This window comes from Rattus norvegicus, chromosome 1, assembly GCF_036323735.1.
Source record: "Rattus norvegicus strain BN/NHsdMcwi chromosome 1, GRCr8, whole genome shotgun sequence".
Taxonomy (NCBI): Eukaryota; Metazoa; Chordata; class Mammalia; order Rodentia; family Muridae; genus Rattus; species Rattus norvegicus.
In genome coordinates this window covers 163,170,952-163,188,749 of record NC_086019.1, presented here as the reverse complement: position 1 = coordinate 163,188,749, position 17,798 = coordinate 163,170,952, and the positions used below count along the sequence as shown (strand labels likewise).

General features: G+C 51.4%; 2 protein-coding genes across 8 annotated transcripts in view; both read right to left on the bottom strand.

Annotated features, from left to right (window-relative positions):
* Positions 1 to 3,086: 3,086 nt before the first annotated feature.
* Klhl35 (kelch-like family member 35) lies at positions 3,087 to 15,939 on the bottom strand. Of its 2 annotated transcripts, XM_218953.8 has the most exons (6): positions 7,811 to 15,939; positions 6,575 to 6,759; positions 5,910 to 6,028; positions 5,056 to 5,244; positions 4,103 to 4,291; positions 3,087 to 3,396 (listed from the first exon to the last, which is right to left on the bottom strand). In XM_218953.8, the coding sequence occupies exons 1-6, from the start codon at positions 8,692 to 8,694 to the stop codon at positions 3,208 to 3,210; spliced, it is 1,755 nt and encodes a 584-aa protein (XP_218953.4). In that variant the 5' UTR covers positions 8,695 to 15,939; the 3' UTR covers positions 3,087 to 3,207. The 2 variants fall into 2 exon arrangements, with proteins under 2 accessions (XP_218953.4, XP_038957028.1); XM_039101100.2 differs by lacking the exon at positions 5,056 to 5,244.
* Positions 15,191 to 17,798, bottom strand: part of Gdpd5 (glycerophosphodiester phosphodiesterase domain containing 5) — an 81,716-nt gene continuing 79,108 nt past the window's right edge. For 5 of the 6 annotated variants that reach the window (XM_006229814.5, XM_006229817.5, XM_017590190.3 and 2 more), the window contains one exon: positions 16,086 to 17,031. In XM_006229814.5, the coding sequence (XP_006229876.1) occupies positions 16,883 to 17,031 (149 nt within the window). In that variant the 3' untranslated portion in view covers positions 16,086 to 16,882. Of the gene's footprint in view, positions 17,032 to 17,798 lie in introns of all 6 variants that reach the window. The other variant, NM_001109152.2, reaches the window with a different exon arrangement.

Here is a 17,798-nt window from a genome sequence, read left to right as displayed (position 1 = left end):
TTGCTGTAGAACAAGTAAGATCTTAGTGGATTTGCCCCTCTGGCCAACAGGAATCTCAGGGCTGGGAAGGAAAAACCAAAAACAGGACTTGAACTTGGAAATAAGGTTGCTGGCAGCATGAGCTCAATACTGAAGTGTTTTAGGCACTTTGTTAGAGGTGGTGCTGGTGAGGCTTTTGGTTTGGAGATAGGATTACATTCCTGGCTGGCCCAGAGCTCAACACCTACCTGTGATTGTTTCTTAGGACTATTAGGATTTGATGGTAAAATCAGCTTATCTGATTTTCACCAAAGCCATAGTCTGAATGAGGTGGCATTGTAACCCTAGGTCACAAATAATATTGAGTATCTCTATAACAGACAATTCCATCCTCTCTGTCTAAGGGGATGTACTGAGGGTTTACCACAAAATCTTCATTTCCAGGCAGAGAATGTCTTCGCTGCTCTCAAGACCCCCCTTGTAATTACAAATAAAACTGCAGTGGTAGCTATGGAACACGAACATCTTGGCTGTTTAAACTGGGGCAACTGTCCATTGGGGTTGGAGGGGGCACTGCTATAATGGATATATCCTGGCTTCTGGTAAGCTACCAGTGCTTCTAACAGCCCTCTGTGTAGATAAGGGTATGGCTGTTGCCTGGGATACCTTGAACTCAGCATCCTGCCTCATGAATACTGAGAAGGATTTTCTTTTTGTCCGTTTCCCCCACCAACCTACCAGGAAAAAATAACACTGGGTGCAGTGAACAACCCCCCATCCCCTCACTGGTTTTTGTTGGGTGCCTTGAGGCAGGCTCTGCATGGTTCAGGTTTGCCCGGGTCTCACTACATAGTCTAGAACTAATGTTCTAAGTGAGCAGCACTCATGCAATTAAATGCTCATGAGCTGAACAATAGGTTCCAGATTTCAAGCCTGCAATAGGCTCTTAGCCCCATGGCTCTCAGCCTGTGGGTCATGACCTTGGGAACAAACAATCCTTTCACGGGGATTGCCTATCCGATATCTACATTAGGGTTCATAAGAGTAGAAACACTAAAGTTTCATAAAATGGATGGGGTCACCATGAGCTCACAGAGTTAGGGTTGAGAACCAGACTTCTAGCTGCCTGCTCTGCTTTGGAACTCTTATCATTAGTTGTGGAAAACATTGGTAGCTCCCTTTGTCAAAGACTTTGTTCTACAATTGAAACAAGTTTGTAAACATCAGTTACAATTACTGTAGCTTTATGAATTCTGCACCTCAGTGATAAAGGATGCCACTTTGGCATCCTTGAGGTCCTGGCTTCGGTCTCTAGTAAAAATAGTGCCAGAAGCTTAATTCCCTCCAGTCACCACTTTGCAGAGGACAAGGGTCTCAGGTTGTCAGGTGGCAGTACATCTTTACCCACTAAGCCATCCTGGGTTTTCTTTGTCTTAAATTGTTCTTACCTACTGAAGACCTTGCCAGTGTGATTCGTTTGGCTAGCATGGGGCTGAAGTGCTGCTCTGTCCCCTACATTCATTTGATCTGACAGATGAGTGAGATTTCCTGTCAGTTTTCCTGCTACAGTGGGTAAAAAGAGATTGTGAATCCCACCCGATGTTTCCAGGTTAATGAAGGATATGCAATCCTGAGAAATGAAGCAAGGAAGAGGCAGGGTGCTGTGATGGCCCCATTGTTCATATCCTAGGCTGTCCCAGTCTTGCATGTTCTTATCTCACTTGCCTGTGTCCAGGCAGACACAGCATGCACAGAATCGTATCACAGAGTGAGTGGGAAACGGGGTGACTGCTTGGTCCTCAGGAGGTGTCTATCCAGGGGAGACATCCACATCCTTTAGAAGAGCTTACACCCTGGATGGGCTCCTATTGTTTCTGGGTAGACATGTGATAGGTGCCAGTGCTTTGTCCTGTGTCCTCTTGGGTTGGGAACAGGCAGGATTCGTTCCCCCACTCCCCATCCCACCACTAGTCTGCTGTCATTATCAGCTGTGTCCAGATGGTCACAGTTCCCTAATCCATGCTATTGGGAGCTCAGCTGGGACCATAGCCTTTGTGCCTGGCTGTGACAGGGCAACCCCAGCTGGAGAGACCCTGCAGACACGACCCTCGGGCACTGAGGATGGGAGAGATTGGAAAACAAACAGGCTCTTCAAAAGGCAATCTGAGTGCAAATGAGTGTCTGCAGCTGGGGCTGGCCATCACCCAGGAGGACTGCAGCCTCAGCGTTTCCAGTGTGTTTCCCCTTTCTCCCATCCAGCAGTCTCTATTCTGGAGGCCAGGGCCATGTGGAGTGTATTGTGGCATCAGAGTTGTGCCTCACGTTGATGCTGGGGATCTAGCCAATCCAGGTACATCCCGGCCTGTGGCTGTGGTGCTTTCTAACCTGAAACTGCTGAGCCTGGAGGGGTGGCTCAGTGGCTAAAGGCTCTTGCTGCTAATCCAAGTGATTTGGGTTCAGTCCCTGGATCCCACATGTTAGGAAAGAACTAATTACCACAATTTGTTCTCTGACCTCCACACAGGTACCATGACACAAGTTTTATTATCTACAGTAACAAAAGTAAACGGGGTAATAGGTGTGCTAAAGGTTGAATATAAGTGTTCCTCCAAAATCAATGTTAGGACCTAATATCCAGTGTCAGCACTGAAATGGGGGCTGGTGACATGGCTCAGCTGGAGTGTTTGCCATGCTAGCCTAATCCCCAGAGCTTACGTAAAGGTGGAAGGAGAAAACTGACTCCACAAAGTTGTCCTCTGACCTCTGTATGTACTTCATAGCACATGTGCACACACATAGAAATGGGACCCTTGGGGAGATGAATAAGTCACCTTATGGTCCTTAAGTCCTTTTGGGAGGTTGAAGGAAATGTCTTCTGCCAAGTGAGAATAAAGGAAAATTCTATTTCTAAAGCAGAGCCTTTTCCAAACAGAATCTGATGGCACCTTGCTCTTGGCCTCTCCAATGTCTAGAACTGTTCATATATTCATATAGTGGTCTAAGGTGAGTATGGCTGCTTGAGTGGCCCAGGAGTCCTGGCAAGCTGCAAAAGCAGGGAGAGAAAGCTGGGGATCCTTCTCTGGGCAAAGCAGGCATGAGCTGGATCACAACTTTTGAAAAAGGTTTTATTTCTATAAGAGGGGAAATAAGTTAAAGGGCTGTTCACATGGAGGTTCCAGCAGGGGGGCCAAGTGCCATGCCTCCTGGCTGAGGCTGTCCCAGTCTGAGTCACCTGCTCAGGCTCTGGACGATGGTGACACAGCCATGAGAGCTGGTGCAGCGCTGCAGGGACGGCTGGGCCTCCACCTGCCCACTGCCAGGGTCAAAGGTGAAGACACTATTGGTGCTTTCTCCATGTTCGTCGCGCCCACCAAGGATGTGGACCTTCCCATCACACACTGTCACGCCACAGCTCTCCTGAGTAACAGACAGACAGTTAACTGGGATGCACCAGGGACTTCTGCTATGTGGCTGAGCCTTGCCCTACACACTGACCAGGCAATCTGGACGGCAGGGAGACAAGTCGACTGCTTAAGTCTCATCTGCGCAGTTCGGAGAGTAACTGCCCTCTGGTGAATATGGCATACCCTGTATTTGGTCTTAGTCAAAAAGCTAAAGCTATGCTTGGAGATCATACCCATCCCTGGAAGACTGAATACACGGGAACAGTACCACCATCCTACAGTCTTCAGGGAAGCTGGAAACATCAGCTTTGAATCATCCAGGGCCCAAACTGACAGGAACCACCAATCACCTAGTACATAGTTTCTTTGGAGTCCTGGGGCAACAGGTGGGTGCAGGGGCTGTGGGAGTCACTGAAATCACTTAGCAAGGCCCTTGCCCACTCTTTGCTAATTGATACCTTTGGGACAGACTAACCCCCCTACTCAGTTGCAGCATTTGAATTCTACGAACTGTCTTACTACAACTCAATTGATGGCCCTGGGCCAACCTCTTTAAGGCCATTCTCATCTGAATGACAGGTGTTTGTCACTGGGAAGACAACCAAGGGGACTAAGTGAAACCATTTACAGTGGAGGCACACAGGACTTCAAACCTGGGAGCTCCAGAGCCCTGGGAGTGACTGGGCCAGTGCAGGAGCTTGCCAGGGAGCCCCACTTACCACAGGGCTGGGCAGGTCAGCTGCCTCTCTCCAGACATCCGAGCCAGGGTCATAGGTGAAAATTTTGCTCATGAGGCCTCCCACCACATAAATGGTGTCTCCCAGGGAGACAGCCTCAAGACACCGCTGCAAGAAAGGTGCCGGTGACCGCAGACTCCACTGGTCCTCCTTGGGGTCAAAGCACTGCACCTGCAGGAGGGAAGACAGTGGTGAAGGAGCCTCACCCGAACTTCCTGCTTCTTGGCACAGCACCCTAATTTTTATCCTGCTACGATCGGCTTATACAGTGCTGAGGATCAAACCCAGAGCTTCCTACCTTCTACCGCCCCAGCTTTTAATAGATCATCATCTTTCTAATAGAGGAAAAGCTTTTTAACTAGGTCTACCTCTTCCTAATATTTAAAAATATTGGTTTTTTGTTTGTTTGTTTGTTTGTTTCTGTGTGTCTAAGGGTAACTGCTGAGGCCAGAAGAACCTGGAGCTAGAGTGAGAGGCAGTTGTGAGCCACTTGACACGAGTGCTCTCGTCTTTTGCAAGAGCAGCCAGCACTCTTAACCGCTGAGCCACCCCTTCAGCCCTGATCTTTTCATTTTTAAAATCTATGAAACCCATATGTATGGTACTGATCGAAAGAATCCAGGTGTTCTGCTGACTCGCTGAGTAACCTAAGGAGTGCCCCTTCCTCTCCCGGTTTTTTTTGAGACAGGGTTTCTCTGTGTGGTGGCTGCCCTGAAATTTGCTCTGTAGGCAAGGCTGGCCTCAAACTCACATTCACCTGCTTCTGCCTCCCCAGTGACAGGATTAAAGGTATGTGCTTGGCTGAGGTGAAAATTCCTCGAGTGCTGACAGGATTTAGAAAATAGTCTGGCTCACACCAGATCTAGCCTGCACACAGTAGGCTACGTTGTTTCCTGCAGCCTCTCCTGTCCCCTAACTACAAAGCCTGAGCCCACCTTGTCAGTATTGACACCGTCCTGCCCGGCGCCTCCAATCACGTAGAGCTGGCCAGCGCAGGGCGCCACGGCTGCAGAGCTCACGGCCTCCGGCAGGGGCGCTGTGGCCGCCCAGGTGTTGGAGAACGGGTCATAGCGCTCCACGCTGCGCAGGCGTCTCAGGCCATCGAAGCCACCCACTGCAAAGAGCTGAGGGCGAGGACAAAGGCCAGGGCCCCTCGTTCAGGGCTACAGACGACTCCAACACCCCCACTGCTTCAGTCTGTGAGCCCACCAGGGGCGTCCCAGCACAGCTACTGCCTGGCTACTTCCTCTCTCCCTAGTTCAGGAGCCCTTCCCAGTTCAATGCAGGTGACAGGAGGCTGGCGTCTGAAGGAAGAGGATTTCAGCTGCAAATGATGCTTAGTGACAACCCGAGTGGTTACTAAGGGTTCACCATCGATCACTTCCTGTTTTTGAATGCAGAATGATATTTACAAAGATAATGATATTTACAATGATGTTTATTTTGTGGGAGAGTCAAGATTCAAAACCTTGTCTGTTTGGTACCTACGCTTAACTAAACCTTTTGACACTGTATTCCTCAGTGCTGGTTATTTATCTGGTAGGGGTGGTGATGTCGAGGCAGGGTCTTGCTCTGTAGCCCTGACTGGCCTAAAACTCATAACCTTCTTGCCTCAGCCTCCCAAGTACTGAGATTATAGGTGTGAGCCACTAAGCCCATCTGCAGTGATGACTGTTAACCCTATTATGGGATCCTAAGCAAGTCTTTACCCTTTGGGGTCCTCCGATCCCTCCTACCCCAGACCCTCTCTGCCTTGGATCCTAGAGCAGCAGCCACAGCATGTGCCTACCTGTCCCTGCAGGGCCACCATCTTGTGCCTCCACCTGCCCTTGTGCATTGAGGCAACCTTGATCCAGGTGTTCAGATGGGAGTTAAACATCCAGACATCACGGCTGTTGATGTGACCTCCTATGGAGAAAGCAGCAGCTGTCCTTCCCTTGCCCTCTTACTAACACCCAATGCCCCCAAAGAACCATAAACACTCCTGAATCCAAAAGGACAGTCCTGAGATCCAGGGAGGGGGAGGTAATGTTCATCAGGTGCCTGGCTGTGATACATCTTGTGTTCAGGGAAGCAAAGAAGCAGTGTCGCCAAGACAGCCATTGTGGATGTGTGCTGGGCCAAGGAAAGCAGAATGTCTGCACAGTTATGGAGTGGAAGGGGGCCCAGCCATCTTTCTTTCCTAAAGCTTTACTCATTCCCATCCTAATCTCTCTGAGGTCTTGGATTATTATACTGTCTCCACATAGGGAAAGAATGGTCCACTGAATACCAGGTGACCTTTTGTCAGAGCAAAGACTAAGGCCTCTGGCCTTAGCATCAACACTCCCATCGTGACTAAGCTTTGCTGGGCCACACAGTTTTAGCCACTAACCAGCCCTCATCTCCTCATTGGAGGGACAAATGAGGAGGTGGGTGGGAAAGTAGAGGCTGCTATCTCACATGTACACTCACCAGAAACGTAAATGTCATTTCGAAGTGCACAGGAGGCAAATTCTGAGCGCATATAGCCAGGCAGGCTAGGCAGTGGGGTCCAGCGCTGACTTTCTGGGTGGTAAGCATCCGCAAAAGGCAGTTTCAGGAGCCCCTTTCGGTCACACCCGCCAATGACCACGATCACTTCAGCTAAGTCCATGAACCTGGGGTGGGGATAAACCCAATACCACTAGATCCACACCTACAATGCTGCTCTCATGCGTCCCCCCACCGCGCCTCCCAAACGGTGCTGGGGTACTGAACCAGAGTGCTAGTGCGCTTTGCCTCTAAGCTATATCCCTAGCACATGGCTATGTTTTTTTTTTTTTTTCTTCCTGTAGCCTCTGTTCTTGAATTCCCTATCCTGTTTCTGCTTACTCAGCACTGGATTTACAGGCCTCCTGTACCAAGCCCAGTTCCTTTATGCCGTTTTGATCACAGCAGACGATGCTGCTGCCTTTCTGCCCACTGCGGCAGCTGCCACTGGAGCTCACCACTTCCATCCTGACTCTGGTTACTAAATAGTCACTAAATCTTACCCCACTCTGCTTGCCTCTAAGTTATGGGGGAGGGCTTTTCCTTTCCTTCAGACGGTTGTTAGGATTATTGTCCCTTTTACAGAGGAGAAAACTGAGGCTTATGGATTATGGCCTCTCAAAGTCATGCTTAGTTTTGAATATGAATTCTCTGTCCCCAATGGCTAATGTACTGTATCCTTTCCCTAGCCACCTCCTAATAGGGAATTGCAATGAGCAAGATAAAGCAGGCTTTCGCCAAAGCTCTCCACCACTGACCCTTTGGGCTCCTGGCCCCATTAGGTTATCCAAACTCTCTGGCTAGTGCTTTCCTAACCCATCTTGTGTGTCCGACCTCATACTCAGCATTAGAGACAGCACAGTCCCTATCTTCAGTCCTTTGGGTATGAAGGGCCATTGTAGACTATAGTTTCTGGGTCTGGCATCGCACGGGTGGAGTGGGTGTTCATATGACTTTGTATGTTCAGTTGTCTTACTAGCCTGTGGGTCCCCAGAGAACAGATCCCTACAGGACCTGTTTGTGAGACTGGCAGATGGGGCATGGAATGGAATGCATTCCTCCTTCACAGGCGCCGGGTCTTATGAAGCGGCGACATTTCAAGATGGGTAGTGAAGGAACCAGTGCTGGGAAGACACGAGGCCTCGCTGGGGCGCAATGCAAGCAATCAGGAGGCCATACCTCCGCGGCCGGGCCCGCAGCGCGCCTGCCTCGGGGCCCAGGATGAAGCAGGCACGGGCCTCAAGCAGCAGTGGGCGGCAGTCGCCGCAGGCCTGCAGCAGCTCATCCGCCTCCACCTTCTCCAGGAAGTAGGCGGGCGCCAGCAGCGGCAGGCGCACGTGCTCCAGGAGGCGACGAAGCTGCCCGCGGCGGGCCGGCGCGTCGTGGCGCACCCAGCGCATGGCCGCCTCGAACACCGCCTCCTCGCGCGCCACGCGCAGCGCGGGGTCGGCCAGCAGCGCCGCCACCTCGTCGGGCGCGAGCTCCAAGAAGTCGGCATGGCGCGTCACCTCCACGAAGGCCTGGCGCAGCACGCGGCCGCAGCGCTCGGCCAGGGAGGCGAGGGAGAAGGCGGCGGCGACCCGGCGAAGGGACAGGCTGTTAGCGGCGCGCAGGCGGCCCTCGAGGAAGCGCGCGCACGCCTCGCGCAGCCCGGCCACGCCCAGCCGCTCGGCCAGCGCAAGCACGGCGGCCGCCTCGTCCTCAGCGCGCAGCCGCACGCCCGCGCCGTACACGTAGTCGAGCACCACAGCCAGTGCTGCTGCCGTCCCCGGCGTCTCCGGCCCTACCGGGACCACGGCCGCCGTGCGCTCTGGCAGGCCGGCCGCGAACAGGCCGCGGAAGTGGGCGCTGGCCGCGCTGAGCGCCGCGCGATGGCACGGGAAGTCGCGGCCTCCGGCGCGCAACACCACGTCGGTGAGGGTGCCGCTCCGGCGGTACGCGTTGAGCGTCTGCAGGATGCGCTGCGCGTGGCAGGACGCGGCACACGGGGCCTCCATGCCCGCCTCCGACTCCTCGCGCCCCGGGGACTCCCTCATCCTGCCGGGAGAGAACACAGACAGCATCGAAGATGGGCCTGCTGGTGGACATCCCGAACATTTAGGCTTTCCCTAACTAGTTCATTCACCATTCACTTCCGGTGCACTCACCATGCACCTACCAACCCCACCACCCCATCTAGACTCCTGATGGCCATGAGCCAGCCCTGCCTTCTGTGTCCAGTCTTCCTCTCCAATTGAAGCCATATTGCCTTTTTCTGTTCAGGTTTGGTAAGCTTTTTCCTGCCAGGCTCTGCAGGAAACAGATGGCAGACTCAAGATAATTTGAGGAGAGTTAAAGTGAGGGGGTGGAATGATTTATACAAATCTAGACTATGCAGTGTTTAGGGGTGCCAACTAGGATTGAGTAGTGTCACACGGCTACACGGCTACCACCGACAGGAAGACTACTCCCAAATTCTGAATGGGGAACTTCAGGAAGTTGGCTGGAACCTGGGCAAAATGTCCGTAGAGAGATGGTTTCTTTGCACGAGCTGTAGTCTCTGAGTAAGGGATTCAGGGTACCCTAGACACGTGTGTGTGTGTGTGTGTGTGTGTGTGTGTGTGTGTGTGTGTGTGTGTGTGTGTGTTTTCCTCTCACTTAAGTGTTACCTTTAGATCTCCTGTAGGTACTTCCCCTTGACCAAACTCTGTTCTATTTAGACAGCACAGTAGTATACCAGGAGCTCAATACTTACTCAAGGTCAAGTGCATGTGTTACTTAAACTGGTGTTTATTAAATATTTATTTATTTATTTACTTATTTATATGTAAGTACACTGTAGCTGTCTTCAGACACACCAGAAGAGGGTATCAGATCTCATTACAGATGGTTGTGAGCCACCATGTGGTTGCTGGGATTTGAACTCAGGACCTCTGGAAGACCAGTCAGTGCTCCTAACCACTGAGCCACCTCTCCAGCCCTAAACTGGTGTTTATTAAAATTGGTGTGTGTGTGTCCTGAACAGTCATAATCTCTGCCTTTCTGGAGCTCAGAGCTTGGGCAGAGGTCCTTTGAGAGAACTCAGGAGAATTGGAGGGAGCTCAGAAAGAATAGTAAACACAGTTGGAACAGAGCTAGGAAAGAGATTCATGAGATGGGCAGAATTAGCTGTGTAAAAGCAAGAGAGTGAGACATGTTTCTAGTTTCCAGTGGAAAGATCCAGGCTCTAGGGACCACGTGGGCTATAATCCTCCTTTAGTCTGGAGTGATCTCACCAGGGCAAGTCACTGGCTCCATTTCTGAAACAATCATAATACCTAGCCACAGAACTGTAACTATTAGATGGGGCATGTAAAAGTGCTGGGTTTGTAGTATGTCCCAGTCATTTGCTTACCTTTTTACTGCATGGGGTGTGGGTAAGTTGACCCTCAGAGGAGTTTGTTGTGAGGAGGCAGTCTGGAGGGAGCCTGCCCCTCAGATGTTTGCTGTGAGGGTCAATGAGATTGCAGGCCATTCACCCTGGTTAGCATTTGGTCCTTCCTTAAGAACACAGAGCCAATACTTGGCATGTTCTGAAGATTGGCGGCGTTCTCCTTTCTGTGGGAACTTAACTCCAAGACTCATCTCTGTCTCTGCCTCATTCCTTTCCCTACATTGTCCCATCTACAGATCAGCCTGCCTTTCATAGCTTATGCAGGACTATGCAGTGCATCCCCTGCCTCAGAGACACAAGAAATTAGCTCCCGGTGGACAATGATTGTTGCCCATATAAAGGTTACCAGTCCCAACCCACCATGCACTGGGCTATTAAGTCTCTCCTCTCTAGCTCTCACCAGGGGGGAGGTGTGTCCTCAGGGAACACAGGGATCTACAGAGGGGAACGAGACAGGCCATCAGAGTGCAGCAGGGCTGTCCTTAGCTAGCACAGGACACAGCTACTCTCTAGGCTGAGCCCCAAGAAGGTAGGTCTCAGCATAAGGAATCTGCCTGCTAGTGTGATCCTTAAGTTCACCTCCTAGCAACTGTGCGGATACTTACTCATTCTACTGCCACCTTTTCTGTCCCAGGCTGAGGGAACTGTGGACACACAGTAGTGGAGACTCAGTTTCCACCATGGAGTCCTATAGTCTGGGAGCCCAAGGACACATGGGAAGTCAGGGATTCCGTCAGCATTTTCCCATCTCACAAAGTCACGGACTGAGATTCAGCCTGTGAAGCTGTCCCAGTGAGCCACTATCCTGCACCTCCTCCCGACACACGCACACACCTCCACCCCCACATACACATTGACAGCATAGGCTCACACTTCGGGTGGATGCTCCCCAGAGCAAGACAGCCCTTTTGCCAAACCCTAAGGTACTTGGCTCTTACCTGTCCACACCCTCTTCCTGGGACTGGGAACTGCTGCTCTGGCGGAGACAGGAGACCTCTCCTGCCTGTGCCCACCGCTTACTTGCTGGCTTTGCCCGCTAGCCTAGCAGCCTGAGCTGATTTTATTCTCGCTTGCCTAGACTCCCACTTGGGCTCAGCTGTGGGAGGACAAAGGGTCTGTCTGGACGCCAGGGGGGAGGGGAGGAGAGGGAGCCGGAGGAGATGGGCACTGGGCTTTTGTTTCACTCTTGGGCCAGTCTTGGAAGGGAGGAGTGTGGATAAGCATGGAATTGACTGCGTGTTGTGGTGGGCTAGGGTGTTTTGAGGACTGGGGGTGACTGGCGAGGGTTTGTATGGTCTGTGTATGGGGTGTCTGCCTCGGGTAGATGGGGTGGTTGTCAGTGTGTAGGTGTTTCTAGAACTTATATGTGTGTGACTATGTGGAACACAGTAACTATAGTCCTGGGATGCCTAGGCTCTGTGGACATGTGACTACGTGACTTCGGATGTAACCAAGAATGTGGCTGCCACTGCTGTGGATTCAGTTTTCTCTCCTGCTTCTTTGTGATCAGCTCATACATGTTCCTGCCTCACAGCATGCCTGTCATTGTATCTGTGACTGGTCATTTACATGCCAGGAGCCGTGTGTGTGTGTGTGTGTGTGTGTGTGTGTGTGTGTGTGTGATGAGTATAAGGTGCCTGTGTGGACAGATACTCATGCAGATGTGACCAGGATCATCTGTGCTGTGTGCGTTGTGGGGTCGGAGTGGAGTAGTGTGGGCCTCACGGAAAGGACACAGTGGAAGGACATCATTTTGGCACTGAGCAGATTGAGTTGGATGGAAAAGAGAATGATGGGACAGCTCTGAGTCTACCTGACCTTCTGGAGCTGGACGACATTTGGAGGTTGGCATGTTGCTGCCTCTGGGAAGGACTACAGGGCTTGTTAACAGGAACACAGCAACCGGTGGGGGCGGGGGGATGGCTTCCAAGAGAGCCTGTCCTCTTGTGTCAGGACAGTGTCATCAGCAGGGGGGTAATGGTGAGTCTACTGTTTGTGTGGGGTTGCCTCTGTGTGTTAGAGCCTGATATTGCCAGGCCCAGGGAGGCTGATGGAAGATGGGAGGTATTATGGTTTGGTATAGAGTGTCCCCAGAAAGGCTTTGAGATGGCTCAGAGATAAAAACACCTGCTTCTATGCCTGAGGAGATCTGAGATCCACATGGTCGAAGGAGAGAACTCACTCACGCACATGCTTGTAGCACACAGGTGCCCAATGAGCAGGAGACAGAAGCAGGTGGATCTCTGCAAGTTCTGGGACAGCCTGGTCTACATAGTGAATTCTGGGATAGCCAGTGCTACACAGTGAACCCCTGATTCTAAAAGAATTTTTTTTTAATCTTTAAACCTCTACAAGTTGGGACTTTGGTCCCTAGGCTGGTGGTGCTTTGGAGAATTGATTAAGCACCTTCCTAATGGGTTTATCCATTAACGGATTAATAATTTGATGGTATTATTGTGAAGTGGCAGAGAGTAGAAGTCGGGGTCTAGTTGATTGGCCCCATATTTTCTTGATCTCCGTCTCCTGCCCACCACAGAGTATGCCATTTTTTCTGCCACATGCTCCCTGCCACCATGGTATTCTTCCTAGAAGCAACAGTTAAGTTACCAAGTATTGAAAAATAAATCTTACTTCTTATTACATTGTTTTGCTCTGGTACTTTGTTCCAGTAGTAAAAATCTAACTAATAAATCATGTATTCCGAATCCTGGCTGAGGTCTGTCTACCGACCCTGCTCGTGCTGACTAGTTTATGTCAACTTGACACAAGCAAAAATCACTTGGGAAGAGAGACACTCAACCGAGAAAATATCCCCACATAATTGGCCTGTGGTACAGTTTCCTAAATTGGTGAATGATGTGGGAAGTCCCATCCCACAGGGGTTGGGAGAAGGGCAGGTGGTCCTGAGTTGTATAAGTAATCAAACTGAGCAAGCCATGAGGAGCAAGCCAGTCAGCATTGTTCTTCCACCGTCTCTGCTTCAGCTACTATCTCCTGGTCCTGTCATGACCTCTGTCCTGACTTCCCCCAGTGACCTGAGAGCTGTAAGGTGGAATAAGCCCTTTCTTCCCCAAAGTTGCTCTTGGTCGTGGTGTTTATCACAGTAGAAAAGTAACCAGGACACCGTTCCGGGAAATGGTAAACTGCCCTTATACTGGGGGAGGGAAAGAACCTTTCAATATAGCCATGAAAGGGTGTCATCAGGGCCAAGGAGATGGCTTAGCACGGAAAGGCGCTTGCTGCCAAATCCCATAGCTTAAGGTCAACCCGGGGTAGGGGTGTGTGGCTGTCATAGGTAGTTCCAGTTATTAACCTGATACAGACCCAGGGTCACCTGGGAAGATGGAGCCTCAACTGAAGGATTGCTTTGTGACTGGCTTCTGGCTTGTGGCCATTTTTGTTTTGTGTGTGTGTGTGTGTGTGTGTGTGTGTGTGTGTGTGTGTGTGTGTGTGTTGATAATTGATGTAAGAAGATTCATGGGCAGTGTCATACTAGACAGATGGTCCTGGGCTTCATAAGAGGCGTGTGAGTGGGGTTGGGGATTTAGCTCAGTGGTAGAGCGCTTGCCTAGCAAGCTCAAGGTCCTGGGTTCGGTCCTCAGCTCCGGGGTGGGGAGGGGGGAAGAGGTGTGTGAGTGAGCCAGAGGGAGGCAAACCAGTTAAGGTGTTCCTCCATGGTCTCTGCTTCAGTTCCTGCCTTGAGCTCCTGCCCTGGAAGAACTAACTCTGATGAGTTGCCCATCTGTTCTGTGACATACACACAAACATACACACGAACATTTAATTAAAAAAATGTAAAAGGATGAGAGTGCTTGGAGACCTTTATACTTGGGAAGGAGCTGAGGGTTCACAGAGGGCTTGCAGGAGATAGGGGGTCATCTGAACAGGAAAGGCACTAGAGAGGAAGGAGTGAGGCACAGGGGTGTCCAGAAGGTAAAAGAGACTCTTTTCTGGGCAGTGAGGTGTCCTCTATAGTCAAGGGGATCTATCGGGGGCTTTAGCAGAGCAGAGTTTTCAGTAACCCCTAAGTGTGGGAAGAGAAGCCAGGGTGCAGTATGGGCTGAAGGCCCACTGGAAAATGGAGATAGAACTGCCATTCATTTTCGGTGACAGGGAGGTGGCCTGACCATCATTGGGCAGGAGAGGATTGCAGAATCACGTTCCGATGATGATGGGGTGCAGCTGGTGATTCTGAATGGGTGATTCTGCACCCTTCTTTATCCACGTTCCCGAAGATTGCAAGGTGTCTCAGGTGCACCAGCATGGCCAGGAGCCTTGAACACCCTATCCAGTTGGCCCAGGGGAGTTGACTGGACAGGGAGAGGATTCCACAAAAATGTGTTATCTTTTCTGAATGGCTTTCCACAGGCTGGACAGTAGCCGTGAAATCATATGAGTAGGACTGTGCACCCAGTGTCCAGGGTCAAGCAGGGATGATCTCTTCCACAGAAGATCTTGTTAGATGTTCAGTAGTGAGAGAAATGGTGGGCAAATCTCCCCATACTCTGAAGGGGCCGTGTAGAGAGGCTAATGGGGGACCACTGAAGGTCTGAATTTAGAAGGGGTTCGTTTCCTTCCTCCCAAGAAAGTGACCTCAAGTCTTTCATATATCAAGAATTCACTCTAGAACATCCACATTTGGAGGTGAGACAGTACACTGTCTCTTCAGTGGCATTAACTAGTGTAGGCTGGGGCAGGGGTTCCGCCTTCTTTCCTTCAGGATGCACTCAAGACCATGCAGATTTGGGCAAAGCCTCAAGAGTTAAAGGCTTTCCCTGTTTTCCACTGCTGACCCTGCCCACAGAGGGCAGAAGGCAGAGCTGGGAACACTGAAAGGTGAGAGGGGACACGGACACCTGTGTTCCCTGGGCTGTGTTTGACTTCCAGCCCGGGTTCCCTCTCTCATGCTAAGCAAGGGTCTGAGCCTGCCTCAGCCAGACCCACAGACAAATCTCACCAAGGGGAAGAGGCGTCCCGGCACTCAGGACTTGTCCTCCATGTCACCACAAAGGACCCCCAACCCAGGCTCTGTAGCCTTCACTCTGCTTTGCCGTTCCTAGATGGTTTCAAGAGGTGCATGCAGGCTGGATGTGAGGTCCTCCCCTCTCTCCCCTCCCTCTCAGTAGAATTGAAGGGTTTTTTTTTGTTTTGTTGTTTCGCTTTTTATTAAGAGCCAGGAATGATGGAACACACCTTTAACCCCAGAACTAGGGAATCAGAGGAAGGCAGATCTCTGTTCAAGGCTAGTCTGGTCTACATAATGAATTCCAGGACAGCTTGGGCTATACAGAGAGTCCCTGACTCAAATTATTTTATGTAGAGTGTTTGGCCTGTACTGTGTCCATACCACGTGTGTGCAATGAAGGCCAGTTGCAGGCAGCTGTGAGAGTTCTGGCATTGGGTACTGAACTGTGGTTCTTAACTGCTGAGCCATCTCCCCATCCCACTGGAGTTTATTTTTCTAGAAAGACACTTTGGGGGCTGAGGGAAGGCTCAGTGGTTAAGGACCTTGGCTGCTGTTCTAGAGGACCCGAGTTCGGTTCCTAACACCTCTATCAAGTGGCTCACCACTGCTTGTACCTCCAGCTCCAGGAGATCAACACACTCTTCTACACTCTGAGGGTGCTCCTCATGAGTATGCATACCCACAAATACAAATACATACTTCTTAAAATTCAAAAAGGTAATTTAAAATAAAATCACGTGCCACCACCCCACACCCTAAAAGACATTTTTAAGCATGAGAGTTAAGAGTGTGGATGTGGGCTTCTTAAAAAGAGTAGCCCTGGCTTTGCCTATGTGACTTTGGATGGTCACATTGGCATCCTGCCTCCCATAATGCAAGGGTGTTCATTGGTTTTACAATCCAAGGGCTGCTGAGGTCCCAGAATCATGGCGGATCAAGGGTAGGACTCAGACATCCAGTCGTTTTTACTTTTATCTGTGAAATGGCTCATCCTCAAAACCCAGGGCCAACACCTGACCCCAACCCCTGCTTGCTGGTTCCCCAAACTGCCACTGACAATTCAGAGACAACACACATCACGATGGCAGATTTAATTGTTTTTGCCCTTAGGTTCCTTCTACTATAGGCAACTTTGGCCAGAGGCCCATGCTTGACTGAGCCCAGAGCGCTTTGCCCAGGTGGCCCATTGCCCTGTGGCCACTGCTGTGGGAACCTGAGGTCATATCAGTCTGTCGTTCACCTGGTCCTCAAGGCTTCTTCTGCCCCTGCTGGACACCTGGGTGTGAGGCAGAACAGCCCTGAGTGTGTGATTCTGGTCATCTTTAGCTGCTTCTCAGGGACAGAGAGGCCTGTGGTGGAGGGAAGCTAGTTGGGAGGAACATGTCTCCACCGCAGCCACTGGTTTCTCCTGAGATGAACTTCCTTGTGCTTTGAGATAGGTGCCAAGAGTAGAGCCCCCAGGCAGGGGTGAGAACAGTTAGTCATCTTACAGCACAGACAGATAAATAGGTGTGGGCACAGGGGGACATCCACGTCCTCCACTTGCATGGGGCACATGGCACAGCCCAGTGACTCACCAAACCTTCCAGGCTGGGAGGCCAAGGATGACTGAGTGGAGAGCAGGCCCTCATTTCCTGGATGAAAAGCCCCAGGCCTGCAGGGGCATCTGAGAGGCTGGAGTCCTGGTCCAGCCTCAGTGGAGAGGGCTCCCCTGGTCCCCACCACTCATGCAAGAGAGGCTGGAACAGACAAAAGAGCTGGGAGCACACAAGTGGGTGCCAGCTCCCAGGCACTCGAGGTGCCGTTTCTGTCGTCAGTCCTTCCTCTCTTCTAGATTCTACCTTGGGTACAAGTTGGGTAGACAGATCTTCAGCTAATGCCCACCCTGCTCTGTGAAGGTCTTGGCACGGCTGCCAGCACTTTGAGGGCCCATGGGGGTGACTGTGCTGTTGGCATAGGTGTCGTAACTGCTGTCTGAACATACGGAGAGCTCATCAGAGACTTCCACACCATCACTGATCTCTGTTGGACCAGAGGAGACAGAAAGTGAGTGAGGAAGACTGGCTCTGAGGACAGGGAGACAGGCAGAGGGGAAGGAAGGCATTCAGAGACAGATGTAACTACTGGTTCCAGTTAGCATTGAATCCGTGGGCACTGAGCCTGCCGTTCAGGGGCCTCTTTGGTCCCTCCTAGGTCCTTAGTCCTCTGCCCTCTGGAACTCCTGTCACAGAAAACTAATGCACCCTCAGGTGCCTGTTACCTGGTGTTTACTTCCCCCCAACCCCCAGGCATTTGCACATGCTGGCTTCTCTCTGTTGAGTGTCTTCTCCCCCCAGCATCAGCTCTTTTCCTAAAATCTGCCTCAAGCCTCCGCGTCCCTGGTACGTCAGCCTACTAGACACCTCCTCAATTCCCCAGGCTAGGCTGGGACCTCCTATTTCAACCCAGGCTGGTTCATCCAGCCCTCTCACAGTCTGCAAGGGCAGGGGCCTGAGCAGAGCCCCTCAAGGACACCTGTGTCCTAGTTCTGGGAGCTGACTAGGCAGAGCCAAGGTTCTGGAAGGTGGTTCTGTGGACAAGCAGCGCAGCCTTGGGGCACACCCGTTTCCACAGGAGCACTCTTGTGCCTGACCAAGCTGTTACTCAGGCACCTCCAGCCATCCTTCACACCCCAGCTACATCACCACCCCAAACCTTCCTTGCCGCCCCAGGGAGCTCTGAGCACACTTTCTGACTCTGTTCTCCCTCGAGGAGCTGCAGTGACACCCAGTTTTGTACACATCTTTACA